The following is a 19,162-nucleotide window of genomic DNA, read 5'->3' as shown; positions in this document are numbered from 1 at the left end:
CTGCACAATTTGATAAAGCACAATAAAATAATAAATCTTCTGCAAAGAATTTGTTTATTTTACACTTTGTTTTTTGGGGAATCTAGCATACAAATGAATATTTCTTGTAGGCTGAAGGAACCTAAGTGAACTACTGAAATTGAAAACAGGAAATTTCAAACAATAAGGAGTAGGGTCAACTCATAGTTGATTGTCTGAAGCTGCAAGGAAACGTAAAAAAAACATCAAATCAGTGTCACACTTATTGCCGAGTAAATGAGTGGACATTTCAAAGTCAACCTTTTAAATAATCAGAGACAAAATACCAGTAGACACAACAATCATATTGTTCATTATTTTCTGAGAGTTAGGTTGGGGGGAGTACTCTAAAGCTGCGGGGATGGGAACAAACTCACTGAAGTGAAAGAACAAAGATGTTGCATTTGGCAAAACATTATACCAGCTGCAATATATCAAGTGCTTGTTTTCCAGTATCTGTGCAAAGAAAAACCTGCAGCAGCAATAAGATACGACGTCAGCCTTGTCAGAATCAGTGTTTTCATTTCAAACCCATTTCATTGCTGTTGTGGCAAACCATAACAACAGTTCTCATAGGGAATTTAGGCAACACGACAGCGCCTCCACCGAGACCCAAAACACTCCATGAACATGCACACATTTTTAAAATGGGCACACGTTATTTGACCCAAAGCTTGTGATTGATGCGTGAACAGCTTAACAAAGCATATCAAAGTCTCTAAGGTGCAGACATTCTCAGCTGTTTTCTCATGTTTTAACATTAAAATGCACAGTTTTCCAGTGTTACTTTACTTGAACCTTGTAATAATCATCACAAATTATTCAATTATTCATATTATCAGATGACTTCCCACTTCAAGCATATAGACTGTTCAAACACTTTAGAGAGACAAAGTTGAAAGTCATAACAAGGCTACATGAATGAGAATGAGGAGATGCGGAGCGCCAGCGGCGGTCCGCTGTCTGTGACGCTCTTCCTTCCTTTCCCACCCAGAGAAAACGGAGCCTCGGGGTGAGTTTAATCGCGGCTTGCTTTTCAATCTCTATAGGAGCGCCGTTACCTAAGACATCGAACGCCCTTTTCAGGAGATTACTTTGTTTGGGACATTTCGCCGAGGTATGCGTAAAAAGGCGCACCGTTCGCCGTGACGCATGGCCACTGCTTTTGACGTACGCTGCTGACAACTCTTCCAGTAGTCGATTACCAGTCACACTGGGGGAACTATTTACGAACAGTCACCTTTTGTCAATGAGGATTCCACACAGTATGAAGCTCGTGTGCCTGTGGGTGTTGTGCATCGTGCATCTGGCAGGTAAGCATGACAATGAACCACTTGAATATCCACTCTTCCATGAATAAATATTAACATCCACGTCACTTTCTTTTTTGTTTTATTCGTACCTTCAATATATGGTTTAACATTTCGAGAAATATGTTATTTTTAAGTCACGAGGACTCTCAAGCAAATTTTGAACCCTCTTGAGGGGAAAGGAGCTCATCCATGTTTCCTGGCATTGTTCTGTGGATCTGGGGCCTGAGGAATGTTGGATAAACTGACATTATTGGTTCAGGACCTGGTTCATTATTGTACATTCCAGAAGGTTTGTGAGTAATGAGAGGCTACACATTCCTTCATAAAGATTTGTGTTTTAATTTTAGTGTTTTTTTAAACGACACTTTTCGATTTGATTATGATGACATTTTGTGGCATGATTAATCAAATATATAAGTATCCACATACTCTGTTTAGCAGTATCTCATTCGTTGACCAGCCACAATATTATGACCCCTTGCACAATAAGAATAGTATTTAAAACAGGAACTGCATTAAATATTCTGCCTAGTATGCAATACAGTTCTATTCTACTGCAAACAACAATCATGAACACATTGTTAAATGGATAAATCTCTGAGAGTGTCAAACAAAACTTAACATTCTTTGCAATTCAGAATATTTATTACAGCTCTCGTGTTGATATCATTATATTGTACAAGTGGGATATACGATCTTTTGGCTGATAGGTTGGTAGATAGGTACTGCATAAATCCATTAACAAAAACCAGGTGTCAACTACATTATTATAATTATTATTGTTATTGTTATTGTTATTGTTATTATTAGTAGTAGCAGTAGTAGTAGTAGGAGGAGGAGGAGTAACAATACAGGTATACACATCACATGACTGTGTGTGTCATAGAGAGAAAGAGTACGAGAGAGATGGGGGATTGACGGATGGAGAATCTTTTAGAAAAACGTATTTTGATGGATACAAATTCATATGATAATTTCTTACTACTATAAGAAAGAACGACTCATGGAAAACAATGGAGATGGTGATGATGCTGATGTTTTCAAACAGCTAAATCCATGCCACATATTTTATACGATACAGTTGTTGAAGTTTGAACTTTGAGTAACTCTTTACTATATATTTATTTTCTATTCTCAAGCTTAAATAAAAGAAAATCCAGTACATGTGTTCTCCATCGTACATCCATCCAACAATTTTCTATACCGCTTGTTCTCATTAAGATTGCAGGTGAGCTGCTCACTCTGTGTGAGACTAGAGGCGGGATACACCCTGGACTGGTCTCCAGCCAATCGCAGGGCACATACAGACAAACAACCATTCACACCCAGACTTTCAAAGACTTTCAGTAGCCCAACATGCATGTTTTTGGAATGTGGGAGAAAGTCAGAGTGGCAGAGAGAAACCACACAAACACAGGGAGAAAATGCAAACTCCACAGAGGAGGGTAAGATTCAAACCCTGAACCTCTGCAGAACTGTGAGGCAGATGTTTTCACTACTCCGTCACTGTGCTGCCGCTACACGGATTATTTTAATCTAAAAGGTTTGAAGCAATTGAACAAATCCTAAATATGTTGCTTTTGCCCGACTATTGGATTGCTTTAATGCCAAACTCATGTCTTACAGATGCTGTAATTGACTTAACAATGATATCCACAGCAGAGGTCATCCAAGTGAATCACTTCTCCATCTCATGTATTAACGGAGAGCGCACCCCTGCCCATGTGGAACTGGACATTAAAAGAGACAACAAAATCCTCATATTCCCAAAGATGCCAAACTTCAAACTACATAAACCAAGGAACAAGAAAGTTGTGGCCAGAGAGTTCAGAGATTTGGATAACATTGGTATTTTTTACTGTGACTCAACCCAGGAAGTTCCTCCGCTTGAGACAGTCACAATGATAAACAACTTCGGCAGAGGTGCGTTCACCTTTTTTTCTGCTATTCCTACAAATGGGTTTGGATTTCAGATTCATTTGTGAGAAATAACTGCATGTGTGTGTTATTCACAGCAAATTTTATTCCAACTCACCTGACAATAACTGTTAATAAAGGGGAAACAGTTCACCTCAGCATGATGCTCCTGAGTTCCCAAAAGAGGGATGTGACCTGGAAGTACAACGGTAAGCCAGCTTTTTTTTACACGTTCACTAAAAAAAAAAAAAACATCCTGTTGCAGGATACATTGAAGTCTATGCCAACAACCATGTACTTTGTGTAGGAAATTACTATTACATGACTCACTGGAATGACATGGTCAACCGCACTGCTGTGCTGACAGTGGAGAACGCAGCTTTTGCTAATCAAGGCATCTATAGTGCCAGCTATGTGGGGGACAGTCCTCTTCAGGGGGCCTGGATGAGACTCATTGTCAGAGGTTTGTTAGCTCCTCTCATACATCCGCTGAAACTGAAACACATCCATCCTAATAGATTTGAACACCTCAAGCACCAGATGTAGCAATACGTTTAATGGCAGACAGATGCTCATGCAACATACACTTTGGTCATGCATGTAATAGGCAAGGCCACAAAATAGATTTCCATCAGCTTTTACAGCTGTAATGCTCAGTAAATCAGTCAACTGTAGTATCAGTATGAACTGGGCAACGGTAAATTGCCTCCATTTTTTTGTCCATTTGAGGACATGGGTAATGCGCACAAAGACACACATTGAGGTACAATTAATAATTATGTAATGTGTACTATACATCTGGGTCATAAACTAGAATGTGCACGAGGACACAATAACATTATTTGATCCGCCGCTACAGTAAATGAATGTAAAGGGACAATGTGGTGTTCTTTAGTGTTTTGAATCTACCTTCTCATACGCAATTCTGGGATTTATGTTGTCCCCTTGCTAGATGTATTCATCTTAATGATAAGCCTAACCTGTCCGAGATGCACACTGCCTCTGCTGTCTGTTGAGATTTAATTGAACTAATCATATGCTAATGTGACATGTGGTTAAAATTTCCATTGGTTTCACACTAAAATATGAGTGTATATTGAATTATTTGAGATGTAGTTTTATTTTTTCTAATATCATGCCTCTACCATGAGACTGAATGAAGCAAAACATTTACTGTAAACTGTTTTTGTCATGCAGTGCAGTTCTATACCATTGTAAACTACAAACACAACAATAAACACATTTTTAGCTGAATTAATGATTTCTTCCTCTTAATACTCAGCACTTCTGGAGCTTGCATCATATTTAATTGAATTGTGCAAATGTACCTAATGTGCGTGCCTGCACGTATGAACAGAATTGTGAAGAAGTTTCAAATCCGCAGTATATTGCCCAACTTTGTCTCCCTCGTTATTATTGCAACACTTGGAAAGTCATATTTAGGGAAAATATTGTGCACATTGAATGAGGTGTAAAATCACTGCAGGGATTGTCCACATGCTGTACTTTGTTATTCTTAAGAGACATTGGTAAGCCATCTCCACCCGCCATCTGTTCTGCTTTAGGATTTTGGTTTTCTTGTTATTTCTCAATTCCTGTGTGTGTTGTATGTCATAATCTGATTCCGTGAACATCTCATAAATATGTGTATTAAAAAAAAACAGTCAAAATACATTACACTAGTTTATAGCCAAAAGTAGATGCAGTTAGACAAAATAAATCCCAACATTATATTTGGAATTGAGTAGGATGAAGTCTTGAATGTTAAAATTGATTACAAGTAAACAACTTGAAAACCATTTTTGTAGATTGTCCAAATAAGAAATGGGGTCCTGACTGTGACAAAGACTGTCCAGAATGCCTCAATGGTGGCGTATGCCAAGATGTGGATGGAGACTGTATGTGCCCTCCCGGATTCATGGGAACACGCTGTGAGACAGGTTGGTACTCAACAAACATAACATTCAACATTGCATTGCTGAATTGATGACATATCGCTACTCTCACCCCCCCCTGCCATTCCAAACATGTTTGCATAAGCAAAAAAGATCGGTTCTGTTCTGAATGATCGGCGTTCATTTTGCCTGCAGCTCATTATAATGATTACGGATAGCGGTGCTGTTTGCACCTGCCTTTCAGGCGCAGTATTTCAGGATGCAAAAGAGCCCATCGCAATTTTTCTCAGGTTTGTTAAATCACATTGCTCGTGCTAAATGAATCTATTTGCACATAATCCTTCCAGAACACTCAAAATTAACTGCTCTGAAATTTCGGGTGTTTGGCAGACGAATCCTGGTTGCGCTCGGTTAATAGATTAGCTTCCACATCTGTTTATGTGAGAAATCAAGTTTGCACCCGTTTTTGAACACGCAAACATTTAGTAAATCAGGCCCTATGTGTTATCTGAGAACCTCAGATAAAGACTGCTGGGGTCAAAATATACATATCACATATACCGAAATTAACTGTATCTCCTAATTTAAAAATAACACATTTTATTATTCTCTGATGGTTTGTAGCCTGCAGAGAAGGAATGTTTGGCCGAAACTGCCAAGAGTCGTGCAGCTCAGAGCTGAACTGCAAGGGGCTTCGATTCTGCCTACCAGACCCTTACGGCTGTTCTTGTGGTAGCGGCTGGTATGGGAACCGATGTGAGAAGGGTAATCCCGACCTAACTTTATCAGCCCTTGAATAATGTGATTATACTTCAATAATGTACTGCGTGTGTTTCAGCAATTTGTTACAGTTTATTTGTACACATTTGGTTCTTTTTTATTATCAGCCTGCCATAATGACATGTATGGACCAGACTGCAGGCTGAGCTGTAGATGTCAGAATGGAGGAGTATGCAATCGCTTTAGTGGATGTCAGTGTCCCACTGGATGGAGGGGACAAAACTGTGAAAAGTCTGGTAAGTTTTACGTCAGCATCAAAGAGGCTTTCTCAACTGATAGATTCTTCACAGTTAATATTACAAAATCACACATAAAATAAATAAATACTTTGGCATGAGCCTCATTAAAGGTCCAATATACTACCAAGCCAACTTTTTCTAGTATTAGAGATGTTACATTGGCTATGTGGTGCCTCAGTAAACATGTAAAATATGAATTAAAATAATCCACACATTCCTGAGTTGCAGACATTTTTCTGCCCAGAGACCTGAAATCAGGTCCATTTCTTGAGCTCATCAATGTCACTAGTGAAGATCTCCGCCAACATCTCCGCCCCCGAGCCAGCGCTGTCAGCATAACAAGCATGTGTGCTCTCACAAGTGGGTGTTCTACATGGAGGCAACCAATGAGAGGAAAGGGGATTTTCTTACCCAAATATGGACAAAGCAGATACAAAACTGAGTCAAACAGAAGTAGCTGTCAGAGGGACCTTTTCTGGACACTACTATAACAAAACTATTATGTTTTTTAAGTGAAATTTACAGTTTTATACTCAGTCCGTTTTAGAGAGTCACTCTATAGAGGTCTAAATAGCCAAAATATGGCACCTTTAACAATACTGCCACATTCCTCTTCCAGATAGGGCAAGCATTTAGCTAATGTAATGTTACCTAATGTTATCTGCTACTTGTTCTACAAGTCTTTAATAGTAGCAGAACTTTCCAAGCAAACACCCAAACCAAGAAACAGCGGATATGCCAGGTTTTATTTGTGTGTAAAAAAAGAATAATAACAATAATAAAAAAACAAGACCGAGATTAATCTTTTCATAACCCTTTTCCGCCTTTAATGTGAACTGTTACAACTTAATTTAAAAACAAACTGTTTTCAAGGGGATATTTTAAAATAAAAATATAAAATCATGTGTTTGTGTAAATGTGCACACTTTCTTATAAATGGGGATGTTGCTATGAACAGAGCTGACTGATTACATTCAGTCATAATAAATCTCAGAGACATAATGCTGTCATGGACATAATGCTTCTCATGATTTAAAACAGTTCCCAGGTGTGTTAATAACATGTCTGTGACATCATCAAGAATCAAAGATCAAGAATTACAGTGAACTGTTCACCCTCTTTTTAGACCCTTCTTGAAATGAACCTTCTTTAAAGGGGAAATCACAGTCTCAATACAAAGGATCCGCTGCTCACCCCAAGCCCCTCCATTGTGGGCTGTGCTACAGCGAGAATGGCTATCATTACCATATTGACTCGGGCAGCCTACTTGTTGAGGCCCGACTTTAAAAGTGTGAGTCCAAAGAGGCAAGTGCATGCAAGCCCCCATAAGGACATGTGAACTAGTGTACGGAGCCATGCATGTGACGCATGCAACAAGCACATCACTGATCCCAAATAAAGTTGTTCTAGTATGATTGATAAAGAGTATCGTTAGTGCAAAACTAGTCACTGAGGCTGTGAATAGGTAAGCAGCAACATGTGACAACAAAGTGATGATGATGTACTGAAGAGTCACACTCGGGAAAAGTAATTTTGGATTGATTTCCGAGTCGCACAAATCAATAAAATGAAATATCAAAATCACAGATATCCGCCCATTTTTGAATCTGTCATTATTATATTGTTATGATTTCAAGTTTTTGCCATCAGAGGTCACCACAGTGAGTCACACTTTGTTTGGCCCAATTTGTACTCAGTATGCACTTCCTGACACAACCCACTGAATGTTTTTATCCAGACTGGCTCGGTTTTGGGGCACTGGCCAGGATTCAAATCTGTGCGAAAGGCAGCAGCATGTACCGCAATACTACGACAGCAAGATATCATTATTATAACTGAGCATGAAATCAAGTATGAAAAATATTGAAAAATATCTTTGGTTCATAAATTCATAACCCAATAATAAAAAGGCAAGGCACTTTTTTCATTTTAGATTCTCAAGTGAAATTCAAATGAAATGTTTGATAACATTCATTAACCCAGCTGTCCAAAAAGTATTATAATGGTTCTGTTAAAATCTGTATTTTGTCAGCTTATTTGTCATCATTCTTTCTTCTATTTTGATGAAACACCTAACGCGTCTCTTACCAGACCGGGCCCCAGAGATTCTGGACTTGGATAGTAATTTGGAGTGGAATCTCAATTCCAGCCCAAAGATCTATTGCTCTGCCACAGGCAATCCTCTGCCCAGTCATAACAGCATTGAGCTCCGAAAGTTGGACAGCACTGTGCTGAAGGTGAGTAGACCAACAATTATCCCCCCCCCATATTCACTATGAAACTTGAACTTCCCACACTGAATACCCTAAAATCTATCAAACGTCTTTGTAACCATTGCCACCACACAGCAAAGTGCAAAAGGGAAATATGTTTCCATTGTTTTCTCGAGACAATTAAGTAATCTTTCAAAAATTTAAAAATACAGCTTCCAACACCAGAAGTGATGCGCATTTCGCCCTAAATTTTGTGGGAGAATATGGCTCAAAAGTCACACTAATAATTAGAGGTGGGGCCGTCGTCATGAGTTACATCCCAAGGTGTCATCGTATCACTTGAGACCTCAGTATACAGAACTTAACAAAATCCCATTTCAGCCAGTATGAAAGCATTAACTGGCACACTTTGCTTATTATTTACATTTTTGGCTCTTTCATCCCCACATTTATTTTATAAAACAAAAAATACTACATTAAAAAAAGGTAGTAGTAGAGAGAGAAGAAAATGTGAAAAACAAGAAGAACATACTGCATACTGAAAATTAGAGCACCATCCAGGAACAGATTGTGTTCCACCTTTCAGGTTCCACTGTCAAATTAGGCTGTTTTACAGCAGCATGTGTTTCACTGTATTTTCGGATTCATATGTTTTATCTGTCTACTTTTCACCATTCATGTATTGCACTCTCAGGCATCACACACTGTCATGGATTCTAATAAAAGTATAGCCATGTTTGAAATTCCACGTCTGAGTGCTGAACAAGGAGGATTGTGGGAGTGCAGGGTGTCGACCAACGGAGGCCAGGATTCCCGTAAATTCAATCTTACCATTAAAGGTCTGTCCGAAGGAATTTCAATACATACATAAGAAGAGAAGAACGTGACAGCACAGGCTTTATCTCATTCTTGTTCAGAGCCACCAGTTCCCACCACTGCTCCCATACTGTTGGAAAAGAGGAGTAAGCAGCTACTTGTGATGCCTATGGACTGCCACAGAGGAGATGGGCCCATTGTCTCCACCACGCTCCTCTACAAGCCTGTCGACAATGAAGATTCTTGGTCCTCCATAATTGGTAAAGATATCATTCATGATGAGACTTACTACTACTGCTACGAACTATAAATCAAAGTTGGAGTACAAATCCTTCACTGAGGCAGTCGTGCAAGGCGGAGTCATCGTTCCTTTGTGTTTTCTTCCAGTGTACAGTGACAAGGAGCCCATAACACTGATGAACCTGGAGCCTTCAACACGCTACCGTGTGCGGGTCCAGCTGACTCGCCCTGGCGCAGGAGGTGAAGGAGCCCCGGGGCCAGAGGCCATCATGGAGACTGATTGTCCTGGTAAGACCTACAGACAAACAGACTTTGACAGACAATTGTTCAATTTGACTTGAAAATTAAATACAGTTATATTGTGTGTGGCTAAAAATATAAAATAGGTGTAAAAGTTGGACACCCTATCAGATATGTTGCCGTCTGCCATGCAAAACATGCTCTGGGGATCCTGAGCAAAAGGTCCAGGAGAGCAATGAATCCCAAAGTGTTTAAAGGGTTTTTCTGCTCCGATGAAACTTAAAAATCTTTGGCCAATTATCAGCGGTATGTGTGGAGGAAACTAGTGTCTGCTGAGTAACAACTTGCCCGAGCCATTATTGTGCACTTTAAGTGCAGAGGATAATTGCAGGAGTCATGTATTGTATCATGTATCTCTGGCATAGAATCTATGCATTTTCATCAAATTGTCTGTGAGCTCTTCAGGAAGTTCTTTGGACCTCATGATTTCATTTTGACTCTGTTGTGCTGTGGGGTCTTAAGTTTGAGATAATGGTGTGCCTCCTCTGAGAATAAGGCTGCAAATGCAGAAATAAAAGTGATGCGGGTCAGAAAACTTTGGAATGTATCTTAGTGGACACTTTAGGAAAGAAGTTCACTTTATTACAAGGCTGTTAGCACCTCTCAGTTCATCCTGTGTTCTCTGTCACTGCAGAGCCCACAGTCCAACCTGAGATTGACATCAGCTCGGTGGAAGGTCGCAATGTCACTGTGCGATGGCGACTGCCCAGCAACAGTGGTATTAATGTCGAGACAGCCAGTGGCTTTTTAGTGCAGCTCTTCGGGCCACCGCCCCACAGTGAAAAACTCCTGGAGGGCACCACCTTGTTAAATGTTCTGTCCAAAAAGTTCTACAACATGGAGTATCAACAAGACTACAGGGTGGTGGTGCGCCTCATCAACTGTGGCAGCCAGGGGCCTCCTTCCAAGCCCTACCACATCCGCATCAACAGCCAGGGTAAATAGTAATTCAAATGAGTTTGGACAGAAGAAAAACTGTACTAAAACGACATCTTAATGATGCACATGCGGTATTTATAAAAATAATGTAGGCTTCTACCAAATAAAGGGTGGGATCCTTAGATTTATGGTGTATGGTTAGTGCTTGCTGGTTGCTTGTGGAGTTTCTCTGTCCACAAACCTTGTGTGAGTTGAGCACAAGTTGAGCAGCTGGATGCCCAATGTGTTTTCAGAACACCTGAGCCCTGAGAGATGTGTATTGAAGTTTTGAAGTAACAAATTTGTTTCATGTTCAATATAGAATCACTCTTAAAGGTCCTAACAACTCTCATGCTTTCGTGTCTCAGGCCCATCACCTCCTCGTAATGTCCAGACTGTGTCCGTGTCCCTGTCAGCCATCCAGCTGAAGTGGCAGCCCCCCGAGGATGTTAATGGAGGCGTCATGAAATATGTCATTGAGTACCAGCCAGTCGGCCAAGGGAGCCCACACTTTTGGGTGGACACAGATGACGGGAACAAGACCACGAAAGATGTTACGGCACTCAACGGCAGCACCCTCTACCAGTTCAGAGTGAGGGCTTTTTCCAAGGTGCCAGGGGAGTGGAGCAAGTTTGTTCAAGCCATTACACAAGGGGATGGTAAGTGGATAAGATTCAATCCAAGAATAACTTCTGTCAATCGGTTTTGGTATAATGTAAGTAAAACAAAAACTATTTGAAACCCCTGACACTTCAGTTCTGCAGGACTGTAAACTATTACCAAAATAATACATGGCCTTTTTAATACCTTTCTGGATTCTGTATTGAATCCCAATATATACGAGTGTCTATCCACATGTATTATTGTAGCGGAATTATTTGCCGTACATCAAATTAAAACTTGGACAAGACTGTCTTACTGCCAAATGTTGTTAGATGCAATTTCACTGATAACTGTCCCAAAGGTTTTTTGCTTAACTAAAAAAAAAAAAAAAAAAAAAAAAGTGATTTATAGCATTATGAGACTAACGTGGTTGAGAACAGGTATTGTAGCAAAGGGCCAGATACTTAAAAATATAAATATATATAAAAAAATCAACAAATCTAGTCCAAGGTACAGAACATGATGCAGTTGTGTATTTTGTTTTTCGGAAAATGTGCTTAGTCCTATCAATCTAAAACCTCCAATGAATTGCTTTCTACACGTTTGTGTGCCAGTTTTGTGTTTTAGACTGGACCACCCACACAGGTTCCAGAGACACTTAGGATAATACCACAAGGTCCATTTATCTCTTCTGCCTAAAAATCATCTGCTCCTTATTTTTTCTCTCCATCTCTTTTCTCTTCTGCCAAAAAAAAAAAAAGGCCTGGAAAGTTTAACTCCGACCACCCAAGGTGTGGCTCGAAAACCAGCAGGGGACAACTACCAGCTGTTGGTGGCAGTAGTGGGCTCAGTGACGGTCACGTGTGTGACCATCCTGCTGGCACTGCTTGCACTTTTCTTCATCCGCAAAACTCTACTTAACCGCCGTCGCACATTCACCTACCAATCTGGATCGGTAAGGAACTGATCATTTTGCAATGTTTATTTTGTTTTGAATTTATGAAAGCTAAGGCGTTCCTAAATGCTGTTCTATTAGTCCAATTAAATTCATACCACTTTAATATGTTTGTGTTATTGCTGAGATGAGCCCTGTTGACATCAACAGGGTGAGGAGACAATTCTGCAGTTTAACTCTGGAACTCTGACCCTGACCCGAAGACCTAAGCCCACCCCAGAACCTCTTACTTATCCAATCCTAGAATGGGACGACATTAAGTTTGAAGATGTCATCGGTGAGGGCAACTTTGGACAGGTGTGTCAAATTGGTATTGTCTTCATATGTCACCATCATTTACTTATGTGGTTACATATTTAAGCTATCAATAATGTCATAACCAGGTGATCAAAGCCATGATCAAGAAGGACGGCAACAAGATGAGTGCAGCCATAAAAATGCTGAAAGGTGACCTTCAGTTAAACATAAACAAAACTGTATTTCACATGCAGATGATGTGTTTGTGTGTTGTTGTTTTTTTTGCTTTTTTTTTTTGTCATTTATTTCACAACACTGTGTCTGTTTCTCATCTCCCTGCAGAGTTTGCCTCAGAAAATGACCACCGGGACTTTGCAGGGGAACTGGAAGTGCTGTGTAAACTAGGCCAGCATCCCAACATCATCAACTTGATTGGAGCTTGTGAGAACAGAGGTGAGGGACTGACATCTAGTGGGCTTTTTTAATGGCCCCCCCAAAAAAATACGAAGCAATGTTTACTGCAAAGTGTGACATAAACATAGCTGTGTTGATGTTTAATCACAATCAATTTCAACATGTTCTAATGTGATTAACTGTTTATTCCTTTTGTTGTTTGCCTCACCATGTACATTCATCACAGAAAAATGCCATGACACATGATGAAATTAGTATATCCAATAAAAATAGTGTGGGTTATGAAGACTTTTATATTGGGGTTTTCAGCAGTAACTTCATCTGCACATGGAATCCACCACAATGGAGCCATTCAAAATAACCATTGGGTTCTTGGATCATTACATCATCCGTCTATTTATCTTATTGTATAACATTTCTTGACCCCGTTCTGACTGAGCTGTGCATGCGGTATCTGTTTCCCTGCTACATTTTACATCATACAATGCTCTGATTCAGACAGTGTTTGAACAAATAAGTTTCAGATGTTTACAGTAAAGAGTAGCCTCCATTTTTAGGTCATTGTAGAACCAAATCAGTCCTCAAATATCAACATTTAATATTTTCTAACTTGTCATTTGGCCCTTCAAACATCAACAAAATGACAGCTTTGTTGTACTACCAGTTAAAGCTAGCTTTCACAGATTTGAGCAATAGTCAAGTTGAGATTGTCTGTGGTTTGATTTGCTTTTTCAAGCTGTGTCTCTGCCCTTTTACTAAAAGGAATGTCTTCACCTGTCCCAGGTTACCTGTATATCGCCATAGAATATGCTCCCTATGGGAACCTTCTGGACTTCTTGCGAAAGAGTCGTGTCTTGGAGACTGACCCTGCCTTTGCCAAGGAGCATGGCACAGCCTCTACGCTCACCTCCCAACAATTACTGCAGTTTGCTGTTGATGTAGCAACTGGGATGCACTATCTCAGTGACAAACAGGTAAGACAGTGTGTGGAAGTTAATCTAAACCCATCTAGGAACTTTTATTAGGGTCGTTCCAGAACCGGAGGACAATTTAGTAGGTACCAACATTATTGAAAAAAAATCGACCATTTATTTTTAGATTTTCCGTTTGTTTGTTTTGTTTTTGTTGAAAAACAGGTCATGAATCGTCATATAATTTGATTCGTCCAGCTCAGCCATCAACAGTACCCCTTTAATGAGATATTTTATTTGTTATATCATATATTTTCATGTGTTTGGCGCAATTCTGTTACAGATACTCAGGCACCTGAAAAACATAATTCAAAAATATTGCTGAATAAATCCCTTAAAATTAAATAAAGAAAGTTACATTTTATTCAAATACTTTTAGTATTACTAGTATTATTTATTCAAATACTTTTAGTATTACTGCAATCATAGTAACAGGGTTTCCAAGTGATATTGTTGCAAATTAATATAATAATATGTTCTAGAGTTTTTGCACAAGAGTAGGCTCCATGCTAGTTATGTTAGCTGCTATACCAACTGGTAAAAAGGTAATGTAGTATATATAATGAAAAAAAGAAAACTTTGATATTAATATGTCTTTTTCTGCTACAATAAGTAAGAGGGCTGTGTTGGTTTGAGGGACAACCTCAATTTTGGTTGAAATCATGGAAAAATAAAAATATGAAAACAGGGGACTTACCTTTGGTCGACCGTGGTCCGAGCAATTAGCTTAATAATGTATTTTCTGCTAAGTTGTGTAGTTCGTTTTTTTTTTTCTTCCTAAAAATATTTGTGTCTATGTCGAGAGAAAACGTCAGAGTATAAGGCATCTTTATAAAAACAGCAAAAATGTAAATTAATTGTGTGCTCAAAATCAATAGATTCTTCTGGCATTGTTCCCTGCAATAATTTCCCTCTTCTCCTTCTCCACTCATTTCAAATCAGTTCATTCACAGAGATTTGGCCGCCAGAAATGTCCTTGTTGGCGACAACCTCATGGCAAAGATAGCCGACTTTGGTCTGTCCCGTGGTGAGGAGGTTTATGTTAAGAAGACAATGGTAAGTATTGCGTGAAGATTTGATCAAATTTTCTTATTGGTGAGCCAGTTGGAGACGATGATTGGTTAGTCGTGTCTGTAACAAGTGTGGAGATACATAGATATCAATGTTAAAGTTACAACGAGGACAACATTGTCAAAACCCATTTAGGACGATCATGATATTGTGTTGCTTCCAGGGTAGGTTGCCCGTTCGTTGGATGGCCATTGAGTCTCTGAACTACAGTGTGTATACAACCAAAAGTGATGTGTGAGTAACCATTACATCTTCCGTCAATTGAAAAAGAAAAGAAAAAGAGAATTTTTCACAAAAGGCCAAGCTCAACAGTGTTAATTTGTGTAACCATTATATTTCTTCACTATATATGGTAACAATATTTCAGAGACACTATTAGTGCAGGTGGAACAATGGGCAACTAGTTAGCACATCTGCCTCATAGTTCTGAGGACACGGGTTCAAATCCCGCCTCACCTGTGTGGTGTTTGCACGTTCTCCCCGTGCTTGCGTAGGTTTCCTCCCTGTGAATGTGAGTGCAAATCGTTGTTTGTTTATATGTGCCCTGCGATTGGCTGGCAACCAGTTCAGGGTGTACCCTGCCTCTTGCCCAGTCAGCTCGGCTAGGCGCCAGCACACCCGCGGCCCTAGTGAGGATTAGCGGCACGGAATACGGATGGATGGGCTATTGGTGCACTCAGTGGTATGAAAATCCTTGGCTGAGACATCAAAGTAAAAACAATTTCTAAAGTAGCTCGTATGATGACACCAAAAACTACTTATTTCACCCTCTCGTGAGTTTTAAACTCTGCCGACCACAGAAAACGGCTACCAAGGCAGAACAACAAATCATCCCCCTGTCACTGGAGAGATGATAGTAGTGTGTTAAGTGTGATAAGCACAACCAGGAAGTCTGGGTGAAACTTTGCAGACGTTGATACGTCAACTGGAACCTATTTATATGCACTGAAAAACAAAGTTGGAAGAGGAGGCAGAGCTGGTTATAGAGTCACAGTGACATGTAAACATCAGCAGTATTTGAATAAATGAAAACAGAGAAACAACTAACAAAATTATGGATTTGAAGACATCCAGTAGACATAATGGCACATATGACAACAATTTGAATCCAATCAAATGATACACTTTATAAGGCAAGAATTTTACACTTGGATTGGAATGAGTTACAGTCCTGAAATCCATTTTGCATGCCACATAACCTTTAAGTCATAACAGCTGCACTGTTTAAGATTTCCATGATCTTTGTTCTCAGGTGGTCTTTTGGAATTCTCCTTTGGGAGATTGTAAGCCTAGGCAAGTGAACCCACTATTTTACTTGAACCCTAATAATCAAATCAAAATGATAGTTCATTTAAATGACAGCCTTTCATAATTCTCTATGATACAATGGATTCTAAACACTTTCATGATACCATTTGTGCATGTGTGTCAGGTGGCACGCCATACTGTGGAATGACGTGTGCTGAGCTTTATGAAAAACTGCCACAAGGCTACAGGATGGAGAAGCCCAAGAACTGTGATGATGAAGTGTAAGTCATATTTTCACTCCTTTATTCAGTCTGTTATCCTGACCATATGAGTCAACTTGATTGGTCCCAGGTATGAGCTGATGAAACAGTGCTGGAGGGATCGGCCGTATGAAAGACCCCCTTTTTCCCAAGTCTCGGTGCAGCTCAACAGGATGCAAGAGGCCAGGAAGGTAAAAAAAATAAAAAGAAATAAAAAGAAGAAGCCCAGGCTTCTTTCTAGTAATTTTACATGTAACACATTATTTTAAAAATATATATAGGCCGTGCATGTTTGGTAGAAATATAAACCATTTCAAGAAGAAGAAGAATGCCTAAAATGTGCCACTTTTGATAAATACTTCCTTTTCCTAGGCCTATGTGAACATGGCGCTTTTCGAGAACTTTACTTACGCTGGAATAGACGCTACTGCGGAGGAGGCCTGACTACCAGCCCCCCCAGGCCCTGGCATGCCACGTAACCTCAAGAGGAAGCCCAAACGATTGTCACCACGTTACTGCCACCTCCTCGCTGCTAACCACAGAGAAAGGAGGACCAGACGTGCTTTCAAAACCACCCAGCTATAGATGGAGGACTGTGAAAGGACACTGAGTGAACGTATCCGAGGCATTGGCAGATGTGGAGCGTGGCCTCGGATGGAGGCAATCACTACCAACCCGTCATATTGAGGAGAGTCAAATCATCGGGCTTCTTGTTGTTGAAGATGTTACACTTATGACTGAGTGTCAAAGGTCATGGAGTTGTGTGGCTTACTAAAACACTGCAGGGTCTGTGGGGTGCTTATGCTGGACCTTATTTGCTCTCTGTTCTCCCAGAGGAACGGACATGGAGTGAATCACAATCATTTCACTTCTCGGACTGTTAGAAACATACAATGTAGCACTTAACACCAGCCTTTTTTAAATACACTCTGTGTATTATCACTGCCATGTGAACTACTGTACAGTATACTGTACTGTGTGTGTGTGTGTGTATATATATATATATATATATATATATATATATATATATATATATATATATATATATATATATAATTGTGTTTTGTTATCAAAACCTCCTATAGCCTGAATGTATTAGTCAGCACAAATGCACTAATGGTTATATGAATGTTTAAGGACACAAAACCATGGGTATTTTTTTACACATTTGTTTTTGTGTGTGGTTTTGGTCTTTTGTTCACCTGCAAATTATTTTATGTCACTGTTTGGAACACTAAACTCACTTTTTAGTGTTTTCGTTAAACGGAAAAACCTGCGTTTCATGTTTTATTTTTCTAATTTCTATTTTTTTCTCCCTTGTCTAATACAACCAGAAGCAGTGGAAGTGGGGTGGGTGGTGGGGTAACTTCCAAATTCCAACAAAGAAGGCAACCATGCTGAAAATTTAAAAACACATCATTGTTTTCAAAGATAGCAATGCTTTAATCAATTTACAAAATGTAGCAGATACAACTAAATATAGCACCAACAAAATTATATATGAGTTTGATTATATTGTATAAAACTATTTAAAGAACAATTCCATATCATTAAGTAACTAGGTATACAAACATTGACATGAAAACCTCATGAGCGCACAAATAATTTCTCGTGGTTAAAGTTCCACAATCCAAAAAATTACTTACATTTCCTGAAATAATGCATAATTATGCTAGTGATAAGCAACATAATCCCACCCAGTGCAATAAATTAGGGGTGTGAAAACATAGAAGATAAAAGTAGCAAAGGGGCACAGTTCAAAAAGTGTGGGGCTGCATGCCCCCAATGCCCCCCTGGTTCTGCTGCCTTTGAATACAACGTAGCTTTTTACCTCTTTATCTTTTTTTTTTTTTTTTTTTTTTTTACTTTTTAATCTTTAATGTTATGTTAATTCCATATTCAAATTGAATTCACTCGTGAGTCCAATTTTCCTATATTTGTCATTGTTTTTTTTAAATAGTTTACTGACAGGTTTTACTTATTGTCAGTCTTTTGATGACTAAAATGGCCTCACAGTTAGGGAGAATAACAAATCTTTTGATTTGTCAATGAGAGAGTCTGTTAAAACTATTTGTGTACGCGTGGCTGTGACCTTGTGTGAAATATTCATGTAATCATATACAGTATATATAAATCATATTTTTTTTCACTGTATAAATGACTTAAGCAGTTTTGACATTTCCGCCTACAGTGGCAAATTTTTCCTAGGATTCAAATCATGATCTAAAATGTTTAATTACCTATATGTGTGCGATTAAAACATTTGTGCTAGAATGTCTCACAGTGGGAATATACAGTACGGTATGTTTTTACATTCACTGAATAAAACCTTTGATACAGTATGTAAACTACGACTATTCACTGTTGTTGTTGTTTTGTTGTTTTTTATCCTTTCTGTCTACACTCACTATACTGTACCTGTCTTTGTCTTCTGCTGTTTTGTGTGTCTATGTTTGCATCTGTGAATACCCATAGAAAAGTGCTTTGCAATCCCAATGTATTATTATCAAACACAAGTAGTTTTAGTACGATATGAACTTAGATGGCTGTTTCTCAGTCACTATTAGTGAGCATTACAGCAACTTGTGCCGAAGTTCTTAACTCATACTGTATCTCCTTTGCTGCCCTAAGATGATGTGTCATCAGTTTCCTTTCTCAATAAACAATCTACGATGTCAGAAGAGTCTGTCAAACATGGCCTTCCTGATGGCTTCCGCAAAGATCACTGCTCAACTATAAGAAGAGAACAACGTT

At 39.2% G+C, this 19,162-nt stretch overlaps 1 protein-coding gene across 3 annotated transcripts; it reads left to right on the top strand.

Annotated features, from left to right (window-relative positions):
* Positions 1-947: 947 nt before the first annotated feature.
* tie1 (tyrosine kinase with immunoglobulin-like and EGF-like domains 1) lies at positions 948-18,233 on the top strand. Of its 3 annotated transcripts, none has more exons than XM_061684259.1 (25): positions 948-1,030; positions 1,105-1,331; positions 2,991-3,254; positions 3,347-3,457; positions 3,556-3,711; positions 5,057-5,188; positions 5,768-5,908; positions 6,031-6,159; positions 8,254-8,399; positions 9,070-9,214; positions 9,293-9,451; positions 9,579-9,719; positions 10,366-10,668; positions 11,018-11,308; positions 12,014-12,207; positions 12,358-12,504; positions 12,591-12,654; positions 12,787-12,897; positions 13,642-13,832; positions 14,772-14,885; positions 15,064-15,134; positions 16,153-16,193; positions 16,333-16,429; positions 16,500-16,599; positions 16,781-18,233. In XM_061684259.1, exons 1-25 carry the CDS (start codon positions 954-956, stop codon positions 16,850-16,852), a joined length of 3,624 nt encoding a protein of 1,207 aa, XP_061540243.1. In that variant the 5' UTR covers positions 948-953; the 3' UTR covers positions 16,853-18,233. The 3 variants fall into 3 exon arrangements, with proteins under 3 accessions (XP_061540243.1, XP_061540242.1, XP_061540244.1); XM_061684258.1 differs by having other exon boundaries at positions 2,958-3,254; XM_061684260.1 differs by lacking the exon at positions 10,366-10,668 and having other exon boundaries at positions 2,958-3,254.
* The last annotated feature ends 929 nt before the right edge of the window (positions 18,234-19,162 follow it).

Source organism: Phycodurus eques, chromosome 8 (assembly GCF_024500275.1).
Source record: "Phycodurus eques isolate BA_2022a chromosome 8, UOR_Pequ_1.1, whole genome shotgun sequence".
Lineage (NCBI taxonomy): Eukaryota > Metazoa > Chordata > Actinopteri > Syngnathiformes > Syngnathidae > Phycodurus > Phycodurus eques.
The sequence above is the reverse complement of the archived record's forward strand: the minus strand, read 5'-3'. Positions and strand labels throughout refer to the sequence as shown.

Coding starts and splice junctions, on each gene's coding strand:
- tie1 (XM_061684258.1), top strand. CDS start 954: ATGCGGAGCGCCAGCGGCGGTCCGCTGTCTGTGACGCTCTTCCTTCCT. Junction 3,255..3,346: donor GATAAACAACTTCGGCAGAG/GTGCGTTCACCT, acceptor TGTTATTCACAG/CAAATTTTATTCCAACTCAC. Junction 12,655..12,786: donor AGCCATAAAAATGCTGAAAG/GTGACCTTCAGT, acceptor ATCTCCCTGCAG/AGTTTGCCTCAGAAAATGAC.